The sequence below is a fragment of the Herpailurus yagouaroundi genome, unplaced genomic scaffold, assembly GCF_014898765.1.
Source record: "Herpailurus yagouaroundi ecotype Mexico unplaced genomic scaffold, PumYag 159, whole genome shotgun sequence".
In the NCBI taxonomy this organism is placed as follows: domain Eukaryota; kingdom Metazoa; phylum Chordata; class Mammalia; order Carnivora; family Felidae; genus Herpailurus; species Herpailurus yagouaroundi.
The window spans coordinates 24,342,036-24,363,606 of record NW_024412400.1 but is presented as its reverse complement, the minus strand read 5'-3'; the positions used below and the strand labels follow the sequence as shown (position 1 = coordinate 24,363,606).

General features: G+C 34.1%; 1 protein-coding gene across 10 annotated transcripts in view; it reads right to left on the bottom strand.

Moving 5' to 3' along the window:
• Positions 1 to 21,571, bottom strand: part of TBC1D5 (TBC1 domain family member 5) — a 544,621-nt gene that overhangs the window by 333,539 nt on the left and 189,511 nt on the right. For all 10 annotated transcript variants that reach the window (XM_040480115.1, XM_040480107.1, XM_040480108.1 and 7 more), the window contains one exon: positions 12,158 to 12,289. In XM_040480115.1, the coding sequence (XP_040336049.1) occupies positions 12,158 to 12,254 (97 nt within the window). In that variant the 5' untranslated portion in view covers positions 12,255 to 12,289. The remainder of the gene's footprint in view (positions 1 to 12,157; positions 12,290 to 21,571) is intronic.

Here is a 21,571-nt window from a genome sequence, read left to right as displayed (position 1 = left end):
AAGGGAAAGCAGGAGAATTATTAGTATTTAAGCACACATATTCCCATAACATAAATGTATTTGGTTCACACATTGCCATGTATGTGACCTGATTAAGTAAAAGTTCATTCTCACTGTTTGTTGATAAATTAAGGCTAGAGGGTGGTTTTTCTGACTAAAACAACGTATTTGTACATTCTGAAAAGATAAAACAATCACTATAATGTATAGGAATACAATAATTACGAAATGGTAGAAAATCATTTCCAAAGACTCAAATAAATTATATGTTTAATACTGGAGACATAATAAAAGTAAATAACTTGAACCATGCAGGAGTGCTAATTCCTAGGGTCACATGTACCCCAATGTTTATAGCAGCACTATCAACAATAGCCAAATTATGGGAAGAGCCCAAATGTCCATTGACTAATAAATGGATAAAGATGTGGTGTATGTGTATGTATGTATATGTATATATATACATGTATATATATATATACATATACATACATACACATACAAATATATGTATATATGTATATGTGTGTATATATATATATACACACATATACATATATACATATATATATATACACACATATACATACACACACATACACACACACACACACACACACACACACACACACACACACACAATGAAATACTACCTGGCAATGAAAAAGAATGAAATCTTGCCATTTGCAACAACATGGATGGAACTGGAGAGTATTATGCTAAGTGAAATAAATCAGTCAGAGAAAGACAAATATCATGTTTTCACTCATATGCGGAACTATAGAAACTTAACAGAAGACCATGGGGGAAGGGAAGGAAAAAAAACAGTTACAGAGAGGGAGGCAAACCGTAAGAGATGCTTAAATACAGAGAACAGACTGAGGGTTGACGGGGGGTGGGGGCAGGGAAAATGGGTGATGGGCATTGAGGAGGCCGCTTGTTGGAATGAGCACTGGGTGTTGTATGTAAGTGATGAATCATGGAAATCTTCTCCTGAAGCCAAGAGCACACTGTATACACTGTATGTTAGCTAACGTGACAATAAATATTAAAAAAATAAAAAATAAATAACTTGAGATATTACAATTTTTATGACTTACTAGCTTCTTAATTTCTTATATTTGAAACACTCAGATTTTCCTAAAATGTGAAAACAAAAGAGTTTGAAGCTAACATAATATTTCTGATCGTGTGCTTTCCTATATCCCACACATGGGATTCCTTCTCAGGAAATTCAAGGAGCAGTAAATGGTCAAACTCCAGAGTAAAGTACAAGTATTATATGCAAATGATTTCATATTTCAGAACACCTATTAAATTAATAAGCAAGGCCTCCTTACAGCGAAAGTATAGTGACAGCAAACTAACTTATTTTTAATACTCGCAAAATACAAGTTAAGAATAAAAAATACTTGAGATCAAGGGCACCTGGGTGGCCCAGTAGGTTAGGCTTCTGACTTCAGCTCAGGTCATGATCTCACAGTTCGTGAGTTTGAGCCCGGCATCGGGCTCTGTGCTGGCAGCTCAGAGCCTGGAGCCTGCTTCAGATTCTGTGTCTCCCTGTCTCTCTGTCTGCCCTCCCCCTCCGCCACACACACACTCTCTCTCTCTCTCTCTCTCTCTCTCTCAAAAATAAACATTTAAAAAATTAAAAAGAAAGAAACATTAAAAAAATACTTCAGATCAAATTAACAATATATAAATAGGGTAAAGTATGTTTTCAAAGCTTTTGTAAGATCTTTTAAGGATAATGTTAGAGAACAACCACAGAAAAATCTACATTTACAAATATGAAGGAAAATCACAGTAATAACCAAGTAGCTACCTCTTCTTATTACAAATTACATAATTTCCAAACTGTTAAAATATGAAGTAGGTATCAACATCTACCAGTGCAATACAGATTAAAACTCTGTGCAGTAAATTGACTATTCTCCATCCTCACTATTTAACAAGATCACTGGATCTTTAATAATTGTAAAAATTGAGTGTTTTAAGTGAAACACATAAGGTGCTTAAGTCTACAAAAAAAACTTAAGAATATCCAAGTATAACGGTATTTAAATGTTTTTTCTTTAACTACTATTAGGTAAAAAGAGAATTTTACCAAAATATAAAAGCTCTTTTGAAAAATACACCTGGCTGTCGTATTACAGAGCACGGCAAAGGAGAGGATTTGAACTTGGGAATAATAGGTCTTGGGGTATTTCCGCTAGAGGAAGAGCAGGAGAAATACAGAAGAGGGATTGAAGAGGTCCTGGATTATTCTCCCAGAGTAAGATTTAAATTTTTTCTTCCAATTTCAACTTCCCTGGATATTCCACTCTTACCTCTAATTGAGTAAAATCAAAGTAAGAAAGCCTGTGATCTTTAAAAACAGTAGTTTAGATAGATACAGTTTTTAAAATTGGTTAATGCTACGAAAGGAGTTAGAGGCAGCATGAGGGACCTGGAGAATTGTACTTGTAAGGGACTAATTATTCATTTCACTACTACACCATGGGGGAGGGGGATCTGTTTTAATATGTAAATGAATAAGAAGGAGCTGTTGTAGGAGATGCCAGGTGATAAGTCCGAAATACTTTTCTAAGTCCTGTGAGCTCAGAGCTGGCTTTGTCATTATTTAAACAGCCAAAACTCTGGCTCTCCTCTGGCTCCTTTCTGGCCCCACTAATTAGTAAAAGCAAGTAACATAATTCTTTGATAAGAAATCCACTATCATTTCACCTAAGTGGGGTTTTTTGACTACCTTTTTTTAAGGTTTTAAGATAGTACTGCCGCTCTGAATCACCTATATCTGCTCTAGTTATTCCTAGACCCAGGCAACCAAAGCCACCAGCACACGACCTCCCATTTGTGGAGATCCAATGGGGTAAAGGCTGACGAAGCAAGGTAGAAGAAACATTCCTTTGCAGACCAACTTGTGCCCAAGGGGGTAGTGCCAAGAGCTCTTGCAGGGCTATAGTTTGTGTCTCCCCCAGGGACAAGAGTGAGGTCTCCTTTGATCCTAAGACCCTGGGAAATGAGTAACAGTCAGGTATAGCCACAAGGTGACTCAACGACTCTTCACAAAACCCCAACTCTAAAAGAGCCTCTCTCTTCAGGTAAATAAAGGGAACTGCCATGCCAAAAGAAAATTTGAAATAAAACTAAAAACCAGGTGCAATTAATAAGGAATGGACAACTCAATGGGAAAAAAAAAAGGATCAGAATTAAGTTCTGAAGACAAGTCTTTTATTTCAAGGATCTACATTTTACAAGAAGTGAGTGCCATTGTTAACGTTAAAATGTCTAACTTGCTAAATCTCAATTCACCATGAGAGCATGAATACATAATATTCACGTATAACCACCCAAATCTCATATTAAAAAGTAAATCGGCCCTTCCTCACTATTCAACTATTTTGCCACTGACATTTAACTGCTATCTTTTTATGTTAATTCTGAATCAGATTTTTAGTTCACTTCCATCCACTCAAATGAGTTAATGGTATCTTGAAAATGGCTTAACCACTAGTTACAGATCATCAATACTCTTCCAATCACCAAATCCTTTATTTTCTCTTTTTGTACTCTTTAACCTATGCAATCCTTGAAGCATTGACCTCTTTGGACCTTCTGGAAGCTCTCATATATCTGTAGTTTCTATAATTTTGGCACTCCTCTAACTTTCCCCTACTTTAACTATTCCTCCAATATTTTTTAATACTATTCTATTTACCCAATTTCTAATCATGGAGATTTCTATATAGCAATCTTCAGCTCTTTTCCTTTCTTTGGATTAATATCTGTCTCACATACTTTGAGCTGATTACCTCTGAAGGATGACTCTCAGATCTCTAACTCACATCCTTTCAAGCTGAAATGTTGCACTTTCAACTTCCCTTGGGACAGCCTGATGTAGAGAAACTGGGCATGGCATATTCATCACTCTCTAATTTCATTTCTACCTATTGTCAGAGCATTTAACAAAATCTGTTCTTAAGGAGACATTTTTAAAATATTTTTTTTAATGTTTATTTTTGACAGAGAGAGACAGCACGTGCATGCGCATGAGCTGAGGAGGAGTGAAGAGAGAGAATCAATCACAAGCAGGCTCCGTGCTGTCAGGCAGAGCCTGGACATGGGGCTCAAACCCCTGAACTGTGAGATCATGACCTGAGACGAAGTCAGACGCTTAACTGACTGAGCCACCCAGGCGCCTCAAGAAGACAGGTTTTAAACCATCATTTTATTTATCTTTGTTGTTGTTACTGAAGAACTTCCAAGTCACCCTATTTAACAATCTTTACCTTCAACAAAGCTCCCATTTTTCTTGACGGCTTTAAATTTTTTTTTTTCAACGTTTATTTATTTTTGGGACAGAGAGAGACAGAGCATGAACGGGGGAGGGGCAGAGAGAGAGGGAGACACAGAATCGGAAACAGGCTCCAGGCTCTGAGCCATCAGCCCAGAGCCCGACGCGGGGCTCGAACTCACAGACCGTGAGATCGTGACCTGGCTGAAGTCGGACGCTTAACCGACTGCGCCACCCAGGCGCCCCATTGACGGCTTTATAGTCTTACAGTTTTCATCTCACTAACCTGCCTTTTACCTTGATAACTACAAAGAATTTTTTTAAAAGACGTTGCTTTATTTTTTGTATTTTATTATTTTTCATCATTATAAGTGTACTCTTTAATTCCTATCACCTATGTCACCCTCTCCCCACCCACCTCCCCTGTAGTAACCATCAGTTTCTTCTCCATAGTTAAGAGTCTATTTCTTGGTTTGTCTTTTTTTTTTTCTTTTGCTTACTTTATTTATGTCTTAAATTCCACATATGGGTGAGATCATATGCTATCTGTCTTTCTCTGACTTATTTTGCTTAGCATTATACTCTCTATCCAAGTTGTTGCAAATGGCAAGATTCCATTCTTTTTTATGGCTGAATAATATTCAGTTTATGTGTTTGTGTGTATTTGTGTTTTCTTTATCCATTGATCTATCGATGGACACTTGGGCTCCATGAAGAATTTATTAAAAAGATACTTCTTGCAAAACTTTGTAAAAGTAAAAAGATCAGTGGGGCACCTGGGTGGCTCAGTTGGTTAAACATCCGACTTCAGCTCAGGTCATGATCTCACAGTTCATGACTTCTGTGCTGACAGTTCAGAGCCTGGAGCCCACTTTGGATTCTGTGTCTCCCTCTCTCTCTGCCCCTCCCCCACTCACTCACACTCACTCTCTCTCAAATAAATAAAAATTAAAAAAAAAATGAGTGTTTGCCAGGGGTTGGGGGAAGAATGAATAGACTGAGCACAGAGGATTTTTTGAAAATACTCTGTATGATAATGTAACAATGGATGCATGCTTTATACATTTGTCTAAACTCATAGAATATACACTACCAAGAGTCAATCTTAATGTACACTATGGACTTTGGGTAACTATGATGTGCCATGTAGGTTACCAGTTGTAATAAATGTACCACTCTGTTGGGGGGGTGGATGGGAAATATCTCCTTCCTCTTAATTTTGCTGTGCATCTATAACTGCTCTTAAAAAAATTAAGCCTTTAAATTAAATTTAAAAAGACTTCAAACCAAAACCTATCTAAATTAGTGCAGATCCAGATTGTTACAGAGAATTAGTGAAGGTATGGAGCTAGTTTGCTGGTTACCACTTAACAATGTTCCATCAAATTAACAAATACTCATGTACTATTCCCATATCCCCTTCATAACTCCCATCACCACACTACTCTATACTTCATCTCCCTGGACTCCTCCATCACTTCCAAAACTTTCTACTCTGCCCTCTTAGAATCTCCTTCCATGATAGTAGACTTTCTTATATTCTCAAACCATCAATAAATTCTTCCAGCATCTACTTCCTTGCTTGTGTGTACCTCCTATACCTTTTGTCCCAGGACTGCTTTTCTTTGTAACCAAATCCTAGGTGCTGAGTTATATTGGACATAACCATGCAAATTTATAAGCTTGTATGCCTATAAATTATGATGTCTTATCTCAACTTGGTCCCCAAGGTTATATATTCTTTATCAAATCATCCTAACCTTTGTCACTCTCCACAAATCTTCAAATACTTCATCTTATCACTGACTTTCAGCAAATCACTTCACCGTAACTTATCAAAGAGATTAAAACATCATTGATATTGCCCTGAACTCTGTTATTGAACTAATGAACCTACTGTATCTAAATTTATCTTCTTTTCCCCTTCCCTCCTATTATTACGATGAAAATAATGACTCCTCTCTGTCTACAAATCCCTCCATCTTGGCTCTAGACTGCACATTTCCAAGACCCTCAGACATTTCTCCCACTGATTTAAAATTTTTCAAGTACTACCATTACTTTTCCCTCTATTCCTCATACCTGTTTAGTACAGAGCATGATTAGTTTATTTGTAATATAAATTACAGTTATGAATATAGAGTACTCAAGACTGTGGATTCTTGAGATTACAGAGCACTCTGCTTGTCACTGTTACAATGACTCTATCCTGTGCGTACTTCTATTTGCTTAAACCTTTAGCTAACCTTGGGCGGTTTTGTTTATTTTCTGCTTAACATCTTGGCTTCTTTGACTCCACACTCTCCTAGTTTTCCTACTACTTCTCTAGCCACTCTTTCTTAGTCTCCTTTACAATACCCTCCTCTGCTACAAGGTCTTTAAACTGGCTTTCCTTAAGACTGCTTCCAGGTCCTCTTGTCACACCAGGTGCTGTTATTGGGTGATCACAATCATTCACACTGTATTTTGCTACCACACTTAAGCTGAAAATCTTTATCTCCAGCCCAAACCTGTACACCAAGTTTTAGACCCATACATCAAAATCTTCAGGATGTCTTCATCTGAATGTCATAAGGCGCTTCTAACTCACACATGAAACTAAGCTTACAATCTTCTTTGCCACCCCCCATTCTACCTGCATCACATAAAGTTCCTCCTTGTAGAGATCCTTATCTCAATACAGGCATTATCACAGAACTGGTCAACTCACAAAGCTGAATGTCACTTCAAGCTTCTCACCCTTATCACTTCCTTATATCCAAATATCAAGTGCTGTCAATTCTACCTACTAAATATCTCTCAAACGTTTCCGCTTCTCTCCATTTCCAGTTCTATGCTTTCCCAATATAGGCCACTATGATTTCTTACCTAGAACACTGCAATGACTTCTTCACTGTAGCCATAACAATATTGTTAAAATGCAATTCTGGCAATAAGATTCCTTCACTAGACTGCTTACTGTTCTTAGGATCAAGTGGCTTCCTGGCCCTGGTCATCAATCTCATTTGTGGCCATTCCTCCTTTGAATGCTAGCCTCCAACCACACCAAAAAAGGTAGAAAAGGCAATCACGTAGCACATACTCTTTACTCACTGGCTAACTGGCTAACAGCTACTCTTCTTCTTCTTCTTCTTTTTTTTTTTTTTGAGAGAGAGTATGCAAGTGAGCAAGGGGCAAACAGAGAGAGAGAGAGAGAGAGAGAAATGGGGCTCACCCAAAGCAGGGCTCAAGCTCACCAGAAGCTGGGCCAGCGCTTACCCGATGGGGGGCTCATGCTCACCTGATGTGGGGCCTGAACTAACCAACTATGAGATCATGACCTGAGCAGAAGGGGGATATTTAACCCAGTGAGCCACCCAAACAGCCCCAGATCGTGTCTTAGATATCACACCTTCCTTGACCCACAACTACCACAAATTTATGTTACCTGAGCATACTATTAGTTACTTTTGGAAAGTACTTACATTCTCCATTTTAACTGGCCACTTACTTTTCTCTTCCTGGTCCCCCAATCCTGGCTATTAACCATTACAACTAACACTCGGAGTTATGTTTATCTTTTCCAATGTTTTATCTCCATCATTTGAAACATATTCAATAAATATTTACTGAATGACAACAAACTTTAGAAGCGATGCAAACTTAAGAAAAGCCTATACCACAATAGGTGTTGATTCCACAATGTTTCATATGCAAAGTTAACAATATTTGTATTGGTAAGTTGTATAAACCAAAAATTAAGAACAGTGTCTTCTAGAATTTTCACTAGGAGCTACATATATGAAGCATATATATTAAATGTAAGTATACTTTGGTCTATGCTGCCATGTTATGGCCACAAATATCTTGAACAAATAATCATTTATTTCCTTAGTTTTCCCTTGCTAAATAATGTTTCCTGTGGGTTCATAAGGATATCACAGTTGACCTTTATTTGCCAGAAAGCTCTCTCCATTTGTTCCTTATGGAAATTTTGATTTGGGTCATAATGAAACAAAAAATGGAAGAAGTGAATTTTAAGAAGGATCTCAAAGAAGGAGAGGTCAATAAGACCAAAGGAAGAGAGGAGATTATACTGACTTTTTAAGCCCTAAAGGAAACAAAATTAAAGTACTAAAATAATCAGGGGATAAAACAGACTTCATACATTACAACTTAAGACACAAAGGAGAAAAGTAGATGGAAAAAAAGATACATGGAATAATTACTGAAGGAATCAAAGTAAGTGAAGGAATTTAGACTGGAACAACACAATTCATTCATCTGTTAGTTAATTCAGTAGTGTCCACGGGCCAATAGGTATACCATAGTTCCTGCCCTCATACAGCTTACACTTAGACAAGGAGACAAACAATAAACAATGAAACAAATAAATGTAGGGTTACATTTAAGGATGAGTGCTGTGAAGGATTCAAGAATAATGTCAGAGAACAATGGCATGTGGGAAGGCCCAGAGTTTAGAACTGGCTTAGCACATCTGATCATGCCCAGACAGGCAGGACAGCCATGAACATCATGGTCAAGACTTAGGATTTTATTTTTAGTGCAATGGAAATAAATGGAAATACAGCTTTTACCACTTAAAAGCTGTAAGCCAGGGAAGGAAGGTTTTCTTCCCTCCCTAAAATGACTCCTGCTAATTATAATTAGAGCAAAGGCAGGGTTTAAAATAAGATAACTTAGACAGCATCCTATACTTTTGTCAGGTATCTTCCCAAAACAAATTCATCTTTTACTCAAATCTAAATCCACTTCTACTATATGGAAAACAATATTAAAGATCATAATAGGGCTGCATCATTTTATTATACCAACTTCAGTGAATTATTTTAATTAATACCAACTCATTTAGCAATAAAGCCAGGCACGCCCTTGTAGTTCTACAATTCTATGATATTATAACAGAAAGAAAAGAAGACTGAGGACAAAAACAAAATTACAAGAGTCAAAAATGGAGTAGGCAGGATATTCTGAATGTCTTGGATTTTTTTTTTTAGTTAGGTTACTAAATATTTTATCCGTGAAAATAGAAAGAAAGCTTTGAAACAGATATTATATAAAAAGCATTACATTAAGTAATTATCTGAATACTATAAAAGCTGTAAGTAAGAAGGCATATAAAATTGAAGCTAAAAACTCTGGCAATATGTAACAAAGTGCTATTCTCAAAAGAGACTTAATAGAGGAAAATGTTCTTTTCCTACAATGAATAATCATGAATAGTTGAACAAACATTTTGGGTTTTTTTTAATAGTTTCAACTGAATTACAGGTAGCTTGCCAATTACTAATTAATGCCCTTTGATCAAAGATCTTGAAATTTAAAGTAGTAAACTATGTATATGACCAAATAGGGCACAGAGAAAAATGTCATAATTTCTATGCTATTCTCTATTTGAAAAAGAAATTCAAGCAGTTAAAAGTTTGATTCCCATGGAAAATTCTGCATGTATATATCCAAACAGGTCTTTTTTCTGATCTCACCCACCTTCCTCCACCATCCATGAAAATAAACCAATGAGAAACCGTTTTCTCTTTATTATTCCAATTATGTGGCTATTATTATTTATCCTTTCCAGAATATTCAGGATCATTTAACTCAATAATATACTGTTTCTTTATAAATGTTAAAATTTCAGTTTTGAGAAATTAAATACTCATTTGTTTACTTATGGAATCTGTAACAGGAATTAAAAACAAGACCAAAAACCCACGCCTTGCACACAGGGAAATCACTGATTAAGTCCAGTGCCTGACTACTTACAAAATGAGTCCTCCATTTGCCATAAATTCCCTGATGGGAAAAATGTGTAACCGGCTTCAAATACGTGGAGAACCCCATGAAATACATATATTAAAATAAACAAACATACCAGAAAGGTGATGATTCTTCAAATAAATAGACAACCCTATTAAAATGCAACACATGTTTTTCTGCTAAAAGGAATCTGAGAAGATGAAATAGATGCTTCATATAAAATATTTACATATACAATGCACAAAACCCACTACGGTTAGTAACCTTTATGGCTTTCAAGAACTAGATATTTACATATCATTCTTTCTGCATGTGCGTGTGCGTATGTGTGTTTTGTATATATTTTTAACAGTTGACAGCTGTTTTAGAGCATACAGAGATGCCAAGCTGAATGAGGGTCTTGATTACTTCAAGATTAGCTATCTAAAGTTTCTATTCATTTTAAGTGTTGTTAGTTGGAAGAGTCATTAGTCACTTCCTTGTCTCATAGAACATCAGCATACATTTACATTGTTAATGAACATTTGGGGTAAATGAATTAATGGCACTTTTAAACATCAATTCAGTCCTAATAACTTTGTATGTCATAGAAATGTTAGGCTAGGATATAAACGAAAAGCCTTTTCAGTAAAGGTAACTACTCATTCCTAAAAACAATAAAGGATAAAATTAATTTAAAATGTTTTTTAACCAGTTAAAAAAAAATAGAACCTCAGTGTTTAATGAAGTAGGCCAGGAAAAATATGCGCGCGCACACACACACACACACACACACACACACACGCTGTTCTAAAATAAGCACATAAATCAGAAAATTTTGGTGAAATTATTTTATATACTTATCACAAAAATATTTTTTCTTTTAAAATACTGACTTGTGAAATATTTTGAAGTGGTTGTGAAATAATTTGACTTAATTATTAGTGTTTCTTATAGGTATTATGTTTAAAAAACAAACATCACTAGGAGATGTAGTATTCTTACCACTGAAATGTTTAAGATGCTGAAATGAAAATGAGACAATAACAATTTTTTCATATGATCAAAACTTTGAACAACAGTCTTTTTGTGACCTTTTCACAAATGCACATATGAAAATAAAAAGTAAAATCACAAAAATAAGTTGTAAGGCAAATTATATCATTTTCATCGAAAATAACAATGGAATTTGTATGACACAGAAGGCAGTAAACATGCACAAAAAACATAAATGCACTCCATAAAGTCAAGGCTTAATCACTAAAGAAATAACCACTTTAAAACATCAATCATTGGTTTTAAATTCCCAAAACACAATAGCAGACCTTTATGCCAATACAGAAAAAAAAACCTGTACCTGAAGTATACAAAACACATGTGAATCACTTTGACCAGTTATGATTTTTTAAAATCAATCTCATAATCCTGATATATGTACATCATGACTGAAAAATTTTAAGTAGTTACTTGAGTCAATGAATCAACCAAAAACAAGGATAAGGCTTTAGGAATCTGCATAAACTGCTTCCTTTTAAGATACTATATTATTACTAATATTGAGAAAACAACACTGAATTCTGAAACATACATATTTGATAAATTTTGATAGGGTAGACCCTGAATACAGTTTACTTTTAACAGTCTCTTTTTAACAATTTCAATGCATAGATCTTTAAAAGTAGGACACAAATTTTAATTAGTGGTGAAAAAAAAGAATCAGACAAATCTTTATCCTGGAATAAGGTCAACTTGCTTCAAAAGACAAAAAAAAATCCCTGCAAAATCAACACCAAAAGCTAGACTTCTTTAAAAGATGTTTGACAAAGGCCATTTTGATTTCAACATCCTTATGCTGAAGTAATTATTTAAGATCATGATTTTTTTTTTTTTAAAGAATGACGGTGCATTAAACATTTGGCTGATGCTTCTGTCTATAATTGAAAGTTGATGTTTTGTGGTGTTCATTACTGTAAGAGTGCTCTCCACCTATCCAGGGAAGTGTGCTTCATGCTGCCCTGCTCAGCTTCATCTAAAGAATTACACACATAAGGTAGGCAGAACTAACTGGAGGCTCTCTGCTACATTTCCCAGTAACCATAGAATGTATCTGCATACAAAACTCACCTCCAGACTTGTTTGAGTAACTTGACAAGGGGTCAAAGCCCACTTCCTGTTCTTCTGGCTGCAGAGGATGTCTAGTTTCAGATAAGGAATGATACATTGTGAGAACCGAACAATGTCACTGAAAGTGACTACCTGGGAGATTAAAAAAAAAAAAAAAAAGGAAAATTATACTTTTTCTTTTTGCTATGACTGGGAATAAATACAACATTGAAATGATTAAATGAGCATTACAGACATTAACAAGTTTTCCACAGGCTTCAGGGTCTGTTACAACACATTGGCAGAAATATGCAAAGAAGTGAAAACTGGCACAAAATTTCCATTTCAATAATTTCTCCCCAAATCTGAACTTCCTTGGTAACCATTACCTCAATGTTCAATCACACTTATTTTCAATAAACTTCTGCACAAAAAGTCAAACTAAGTTAAATCACCGTACCATTTATAACATCCTTTTGTTTCACTGCTGAAATAATACACATTTACAATAGAAACTTTCAAAATACAGAAAATTTAGCAAAATAAGATCATTCATAATTGTATTAACTAAAAACACCCCTGTTAACATTTCAGTTTATTACACATATCCTTTCTGACTTTGTTCTGGGCATTTAAAACAAATTTATTTTAATGTGATCTACCATGTTAAATATACTGATTATATAAATTATTGTGGGTATTTTCTACCCCATAAAAAAAGACCATATTATAACTTCAAATGGATCCCTAGTATTCCATTAAATAGCTGTAACAGTTTATATAACCAATTCCTTATTAGTAAACAGAATGCTTTCAGTTGTTCAACACTATAAACAGTTTCCCAATGAATATCTTTAGTAATATCTCTGTGTCACATCTATGATTATTGCCTTAAGATAAATTCTTAAAAGTGTCTTTGCTGGACCAACACATGTATATAAAAAAATAATATTCTATGATATATTTTAGCAAATTATGCTCCAGAAAGATTTGTATACAGAACAATTCATTCCCCTGGACCCTCATTAACAGAGGGAATGGGTAATTCATTTTACGGACGAGTGTGATAGTCAATTTTTATATTGCATTTGCTTGATAACTAGTGAGATTACTGAAGATTCATATGTTTTTTCTGACATTTACTTATTATCTTTTGTGGATGGAGTTTATTATTATCATCGTCTTCATAATTTATAAGCATGCTTTAAATATGAAGAATATTAAACCTTTGTCATGTGATATAGATATTTTTCTGAGTGTGTCTGTCTTCAAATAACATGGTGTTTCTGTGACATAAGTAACTTTTTCATTGCTATGCACCCAAATATATCTATATCTACTTTATGACTTTTACCCCTGGTATTACTACGTTTAAAAACGCAAAGTTATATAAATAACCACATTTTAAAAATTGTTTTGAAGGTTTTTCTCCTTGATTCTGATTTCTATAGACAATGCCAATTTAACAAAGATATTTTTAATTATTTTTACATGTTTAAGCTACAGTACTTGTAAATTTTCTATGTCTATGAGCTACAGATAACCTTCTCAAGTCATAATCTTCCAAAAATATAAACTGGGCTCTAATTTTCATCCAAAATAATGTTAACACATGAAATTTTAAGTTTCAAGAGAGGGGAGACATGATAGGAAGAATAAATGAAAACTGATGGAAAAGCAAGACCAACCAAAATGAGTACATAATTTTACAGGATAGGGCGACAATTATGGAGGAAAGTTTCCAGAAAAGCCCATGAATATACAAATCCTTTTCTTCCCAACATAAAATGCTCCTCTATCCTGCTTAGTTTCTCCCTAAAGCTCTCACTCTGTAAAATACTTACTACATTTTTTGAGTTTTACCAGAACCCTCCAACTCTCACCCACCCACATTCATAATGGTAAAAAATCCTCTCCACCTTAGATTGTGGCTAAAACAAGAGCAAATGGGTAGGCAAAACCAACACTAGACAAGGCGGAAAACTTTTGTTGTCAACATACAGTAAGAATTTCTAAAGCCATAAATCAAATCCTAAATCCATAAATCTAGACAACTGTCAATATTTGCTTCTTATGTATGCAAAGCAATCAACATATATTTAGCACTTACAGTACAGAAGGAATTCTGAGGAATATAATGCAGTAGAGGACAGGAAAAAGTAAATGATCAGTTACATATACTATAAAACAGAATCGGATGAATTTTGCTGATCAAATGAATAATCAGATTAAAGTCCTCTACTATGGAGAAGAGCCACCAAACTCAAATGCCTGACGGTATCAGGCAAAAAACATTATTAATCAAAGTTAACATCTATTGAGCAATGACTATTAAGTCACAGACCACTCTAAATGCTTCATGTATACTCATCATTTCATCTTCCCAACTATCCTACTGACATACATTCATCACCATTTTACCAAAGAGAAAACAGAGGTACAGAGAGATTAACTAATTTGTCTACAGTTACAAGTAGTAAGTGTTGAAGCCAGAATTTGAACCTATCTTGTCTAGCTCCAGAGCTCACATTCTTTACTCCTGCACTATATTTGGCTCTTGGACAATGAGACAAATAGACAAAATACAAAACAAACTGTACAAGAGGATGGGATCTGTGAACAACTGAAACACCTTTACTCTGCTTCAACTTTTTCAAGAAAGCTAGAAATCTAGAATTTTATTTGAAATCTCTTTAAACTGTTGGCAAGTAATTCAAACTAGAAAACAAAAACAAAAAACAAAAAACAAAACAAAACAAAAACCTGTATAGAATAAACATTTCAAAAGCATATTTGACCCATGGATAACTATTTTAATGTTTAGATTCATATTTTGTTCCATACATTTTGTTCTACTTTTGAAATTATTAAGGAAAATGTTTGAAAATGTATATTCCAAGTTAACCACCAGATTTCTATAAAATCTCTTTAATATCCTAGACATGTTTTCATATCATTACCTTAATCTCTCAGTTTTATAATACATTTCCACTATTAAAGACTTCACAAACTTAAAATATACAAATAAGGGGATTTCATGTACTTCAAACTATGAGAAATAAACAACTAGCAAACGGATATCAAAGCACATTTTTTAAAGGAACATTAAAAAAACACCTTTCTGTAGCTAAAATGAAATACTCTAGGGGCACCTGGATGGCTCAGTCAGTTAAGTGTCCCACTCTTGATTTCGTCTCAGGTCACAATCTCATGGTCAGGTTCTGCACTGACAGCATGGAGCGCACACGCTCTCTCTCTCTCTCTCTCTTTCTCACCTTCCCCTCCCCTCAGCCCTACCCCACACACATGCACTCACTCTATCAAAATAAATAATAAACTTTAAGAAAAAATACTCTAGGGGCAACTGGATGGCTCAGTTGGTTAAGGTTCTGACTCCCAATTTCAGCTCAGGTCATGACCTCATCATTCATGAGTTCAAGCCCTGCACTGGGCTCCATGCTGACAATGTGGAGCCTGCTTGGGATTTTCTCTCTCCCCCTCTCTCTCTGCCCCTCTCTTGTTCATACTTTCTCTCTCTCAAAATAAATAAATAAACCTAAAATGTTTTTTAAAAAATACAACATGATGACATTCATACATTCATTCAAGATTTTAGAAGATACTTAAGGTCTTTTGGCTCCTTAAAGAAAGTTAGGTTCAAGAAGTCATCCACTGATTTTTACCTTTATTAATAATTCTTTAGAAATTGACAACTTGGTTATAACCAATTATGGTTATATGGTTGTAACAAAAATAAAAAATTTACCAAATACACCAGTCTACAACTAGTCTATATAATCAAGGATCCACCATATTCTAATTTATTATGCCTGTAAAGATTGAAACTGAATCACTGAAATTCTTTTTATTCAAAGAAAGCAAACTGATTGAAAAGTAATAATGAGTTATTTTCAAGAACTCTGTTGAAGAGGGGCACCTGGGTGTCTCAGTAGGTTAAGCATCCAACTTCGGGTCAGGTCATGATCTCACAGTTAGTGACTTCGAGCCCCATGTCGGGCTCTGTGCTGACAGAGCCTGGACCTTGCTTTGGAGTCTGTGTCTCCCTCTCTCTCTGCTCTTCCCCAACTCACACTCTGTCTGCCTCTCTCAAACAAGTAAACATTAAAAGAAAAACAAAAATTCTGTTGAAGAAAAAGTTATATGATGTTCTTTTCTTTCAGTTATGGATTTAAATAATAATCTGGTTGAAAATTAACTTATTAAACAGGTGCTGCTTTGTTTTTCATTGTCCTGTTTTAAATACAGGGGCTATTTTAGTTTTCTAGAATAAACAATACTTAAGTGCAATGGTTACTGCTATTATGATAATGTTATAAAATCACAATGTTGTGTTGCTTTTAAATGTGAAGTAATTTTCTCAAAAATTTTCCAATTTGTGTTTTCTGAGTATACTAACTGCAAAAATATTTGACTACCACAAGAGAGAGTATCAAAAGTTTTTAAGCAAATGTGTCTATATTTATTTTAATCACTATATTGAATAGTATTTTTACTTCTAAATATCAGACCATAGGAAAATATTTGATAAAAATTCAAAGAATTAATGGAATTTTTTTATCTGAAAATTTTAAGATAATCACTATTAAAAGTCAAATTGGCATAAACATTTTGAAATGTACAATTCACCATTACATCTTATATTTGTGTTACAAACATCGACTTCTATACTTGATATGCCTTAATCTTCTCTACATAACAGGTAGACAGAGAGGAAGTATATAATGACCACAAATATGTACCTTAGTAAATGACCACTAAAACCCATAATTGATGGATTTCAGTTTTCTTAAGTAATGCCAATCTGTCTCTAGAATTTTCCTGGAAAAAAAACCCTAGGAATTTTTAAATGAAGGCAATCTTATTTTTTTTTTTAATTCAGAAAGCACAGCAATATAACCTTCCAAGACTTGAGAAAGGAGATATCCCTTCTTTGCTACATTACTATAAATAACAGTTAAATTTTCTCCTTCACATAAACTTAAAATTCACAAAACTCAAAATTGGTTTTATTGCTATCCTGTGGTCACAGGAATTGACACATTAGGCGGAAACTGCTGTCAGCGCAGAGTCCAATGTGGGGCTCAAACCCACAAAACCACGACATCATGACCTGAGCCAAAACCAAGAGTTGGATGCTTCACCAACTGAACCACCCAGGTGCCCTTCTAAGACTAATCTTAAGGACAGTTATACTGGCGTTATGATCTTGTTCTTACAGTATTAAATCTTAGGATAAAAGTGATCTGACTGAAAGAAGGGAAGTCTTGTGAAAATAGTTAATATTTAATGAAAGGGTAAGAATTCAGCACTAAAGCTTAGAGGACAGTTTTAAAGTATAGTAATAAAATTTCAAAACAAGATTATTTTCCATGTAAGTGAAGCAATACAAGCATCAGGTGAAAACTTCAAACTCTTAGCATGGTACAGACAAAACAAAAGGTTAGTTGAATAAATTTTTTTCCGTTAAAATGGTATTACATGAACAAAGCCTCTAGAAAAATAATTTATTCCCTCTGAGTCTGAAGTTCTATGCATTTCAGTGTATTCATTCTTTCAAAGCTTCTAATACACAGGCAGAGAATTAGAATTCTGAATTGTGTCTTCTAAAGACATCCATATTCAGAAAAGCTCATATAAGCATACTTCATTCATTTAAATTCTTGACTGATGGTAAACTTAAAGTCAAACACTGAAATGACAGAGTAATATTACTTTACATAAAGATACCTCCTATAAGAAAAGCATATCAAAGAGCTTAAACGAACTATTTCCAGAACACAATTATAAAAGAGGGAGAGGATATAGCATGAATAAGTATCGGTCACAGATAGCATGCATTTACCATGATGGGTGTATAAACTAAAACATGACATCATGGCTATAAAAGCGACAAACTTTGATAGAAGCTATATTTTCATAATTAAGAGAGAGAGCATTTAAACATTATCTATAGAATCTTCTATTAAAAAAACCCTTTTAATCAAGGTAAATTGATTAAAAGTCAAGGCAGCTAGAGGTAAATTTGATGGTTGGGAATAATGACGTTCTAAAGTCTTTATCATAAGGGAGAGAAGGAGGTGGGAAAGGAGTAAGGAAGAAAGAATGAAGGAAAAAGAGAAGAGAGAAGGAAAAGAAAGAGAAAGAATAAAGTTCCATTTTAAAATTCTGTCCATCTTTAATGCAAGAAGGTTACATTGGACTTTAAGTTAATTAAGTATTAAAATCAATCATCTGAAAAGTCTTAATATTTAATATTGGTTAGATTGTATATCAAAGTAGTTTTATTATTTATTTACTCCAAACCTTTCCAGAATACTTCATCTGACAACAGGGGGTCTGTTTCTCACAAGATAAATGCATTTACAATGCCAAATAAATTATATATAAAAGCATTTGTCTTAATACATGTCATTCAATATTAAATATCACTCATTGGTAAAATCCTGAAAACCTAACTCACTTTTAGCAACTACACATCTGAACTATTCAAGTGTTGCCAATTAAACAGGCAAAGAAATACAGTAAGGGTCTACATACTAAGAACAATGATCAAAAGAAAATTAAAATTATAAGACTTAATTCTTACATTTTCCAGGTTACCAGAACAAGATGTTTAAAGTAAACAATCCACTATAAAAATACTAGATTTATAACTAATATGTATAATCAGAAATAAGTACAATATATGAAAGCTTCGCAACTGGGCTTAAATAATTGATATTACAAAATAAGAATATATTTGGCCTTTAGGGGTTCCCTGGTGGCTTAGTTAGTTAAGCATCCAAATCTAGATTTTGGCTCAGGTCGTGAACTCACAGTTTGTGAGTCTGAGCCCCATATCAGGCTCTGTACTGGCAGTGTGGAACCTGCTTGGGATTCTCTCTCTCTGCCCCTCACCTGTGCTCGCTCTCTCTCTCTCTCTCCAAGTAAATAAACTTTAAAAAAATATATATTTGGCCTTTCAATATTCAAATGCTATAAAGCAATAGCAAGTGGCAGTTGTGACTACATAAACCAAGAGAAAACCTAGCATTATAAAAAGTTAAAGTGGCCTAACAAAAAGCTCTTCAGGGTATATCCTCATTTGGTTTCAGAGTTCTCCAGAACGATGCTCAAGATGCAAAGACTGGGAAAGCAAATCAGCCTAGTGACCAAACCTTCTGTTATTTTACAGCCATACAAAAATACTTCCAATTGTTACTGTCCTCATTTTATATCAAGAACACCTCTAGCCTTTAAAAAACTATTTACTCAGGCTTTCATAAAATCAAGGTAACTCTAACAAACAATTAGGAGTTCAAGAAGAATGAGCAATATTTGAAGAGAGAAAACCTTTTTGAAATGTCAGCCTTGAACATCAAAATTATACAGAATGATGAGGAACTAGGCTTATATTGCATATAAATATGAGAGCATATTAGGCTGCATTTAATTACCAGTTCAAACAACAACCTGATCTAACCTTTGACAAGTAAAATAAATGTTCTGAATAATTTAACTAAAGTAAACATTTGCTGTTAATGCTAGCTAATTATAGTAAGATCTGGAAAGAGAAGAGGAAAAGAGATGACAAAGAGAAAGGGAGATGGAGTTTTGTTTTTTTTTTTTTTACCATTGAGATCTGCAACTCTTCATTGAAACATTATTTTCAATGAATTTAACTCACATAAACGGGGAAACCCAGTAGAATACAGTTGCTTTATAAATACTCATATAAAGAAATATTTTAGTTGATTACAGATTTTATTCTTTCACTCAGTGAAAATCACCAGACTACCATGGAGATTGGAAAACTAGGTCCAGATGAATAAGGGTACCTCCACCCAACCCACTTTACCCAAGGAACTCAAAGTTTAGTGAGGAAAGAGCCCAGGAAATAAGTTGCCAGATTTAGCATTAAGTAATTGAAATTATTAATTAATTGAAATAAAATAAAATAAAAATATGGATGCCTAGTTAAATCTCAATTTCAGAAAACAACAAAAGATTTGGAACATACTTATACTAAAAAGTATTCATAATTTGTCTGAAATTTAAATTTAATTGTGCATCCTGTACTTTAGCTAACAATCCTATCAATAGATAAATGAAAATGAATATCTATGGGAAAATATGTGCAATGCTCATTATAGGAATCCCAGGATTAAATGAGATCAAAACTCTGAGAGTAAGATTCCCAAAAAACTCACCCAAAAGCAGTAAAGTGTTGTTTTTCCAGAGCTGCTATCTGATTACTAATGGGAAAGACCAAGATATACTATTCAAATGCACTGACTTGGCCCCACAGAAACTTGTTTTTCAAGTTCCCTAAGTAACTGCAAAGAAATATAATAATAAACAAATGAAAAAACCGACTACTTAATGGAAATCATCAGCTACCAAATGCAGAAAAATGAAACAACCCAACAAAAATCCAGGAGCCACTGAGGACCCTGCTGAATGGAGACAGAGTATATGACTATTCTTATAGTGAAATTATCTTTACCCCTAAGGAACATAGGTGTATTTAGGAAAAAAAAAAAAAAAATACAAAGAAAATTGAACTTTGTTAATTTGCTGAGACCAGTCTTAATTCAAATATATGATATTTTCATTCTTTATTATAAATAAAATGTTAATAAATATGCATGATATTGCATAAGAATCTAAGGTATGGTAAGCTCTGAGTGTGACCTTAAATTAAAAAAAAAAATATTCAATAATGCATAATGTGAAGACATGTTATTCTCCATACAAAAACTGCTAATTTAACTGATTGGTGACTCCAAAATTGATTAGCTTATTTGCTCATGGAGTAGGAGCTTCTATATATTTGAGCATAAACTTCAGTATGAATGTAAAAATGTTTCAATTTATAATAGAAGATCATCAGTAATAATAGAGACAAGAAAACTCCAAGTTTCCAACTTGAGGCCATATAAATACATACAGGTTTTCTGTAATTGATAGCAGAAAATGATAACCACTTAAAATAGTAAAACTTACTGTAAAATAATGAATTTGAGCCTGACTGGAAAGTGATAGGACTTAAGAGTCTCTGAATTTTTGCTTCTCCATTCAATTGTAATGGTTCCATCTTTACCCAAAAAAGATTTCACTTATGTACATATGTGTAACTTCTGTATGTTTTCTAACACCGAACATTATGGGCCCTCAAAATGAGAACAAAACTGTTTACATTTCACTTTTACAAGCAGGTAAGTTTAAAGCACTGATAAGATGAAAGATGGATAAAGAAGAAAGGATTAATTATAAAAAACAGAATATGATATAAAAAACAGCGTTTACATGATATCTTGATGTCTTTACAAAGCATAAGTTCTATGGCTACTACGAAAGAATTTTTCAAGACACCAATGCATACTAAAAAACCAAAATAATTTCATGAACACTATATAAAACAAATAAAGGCCT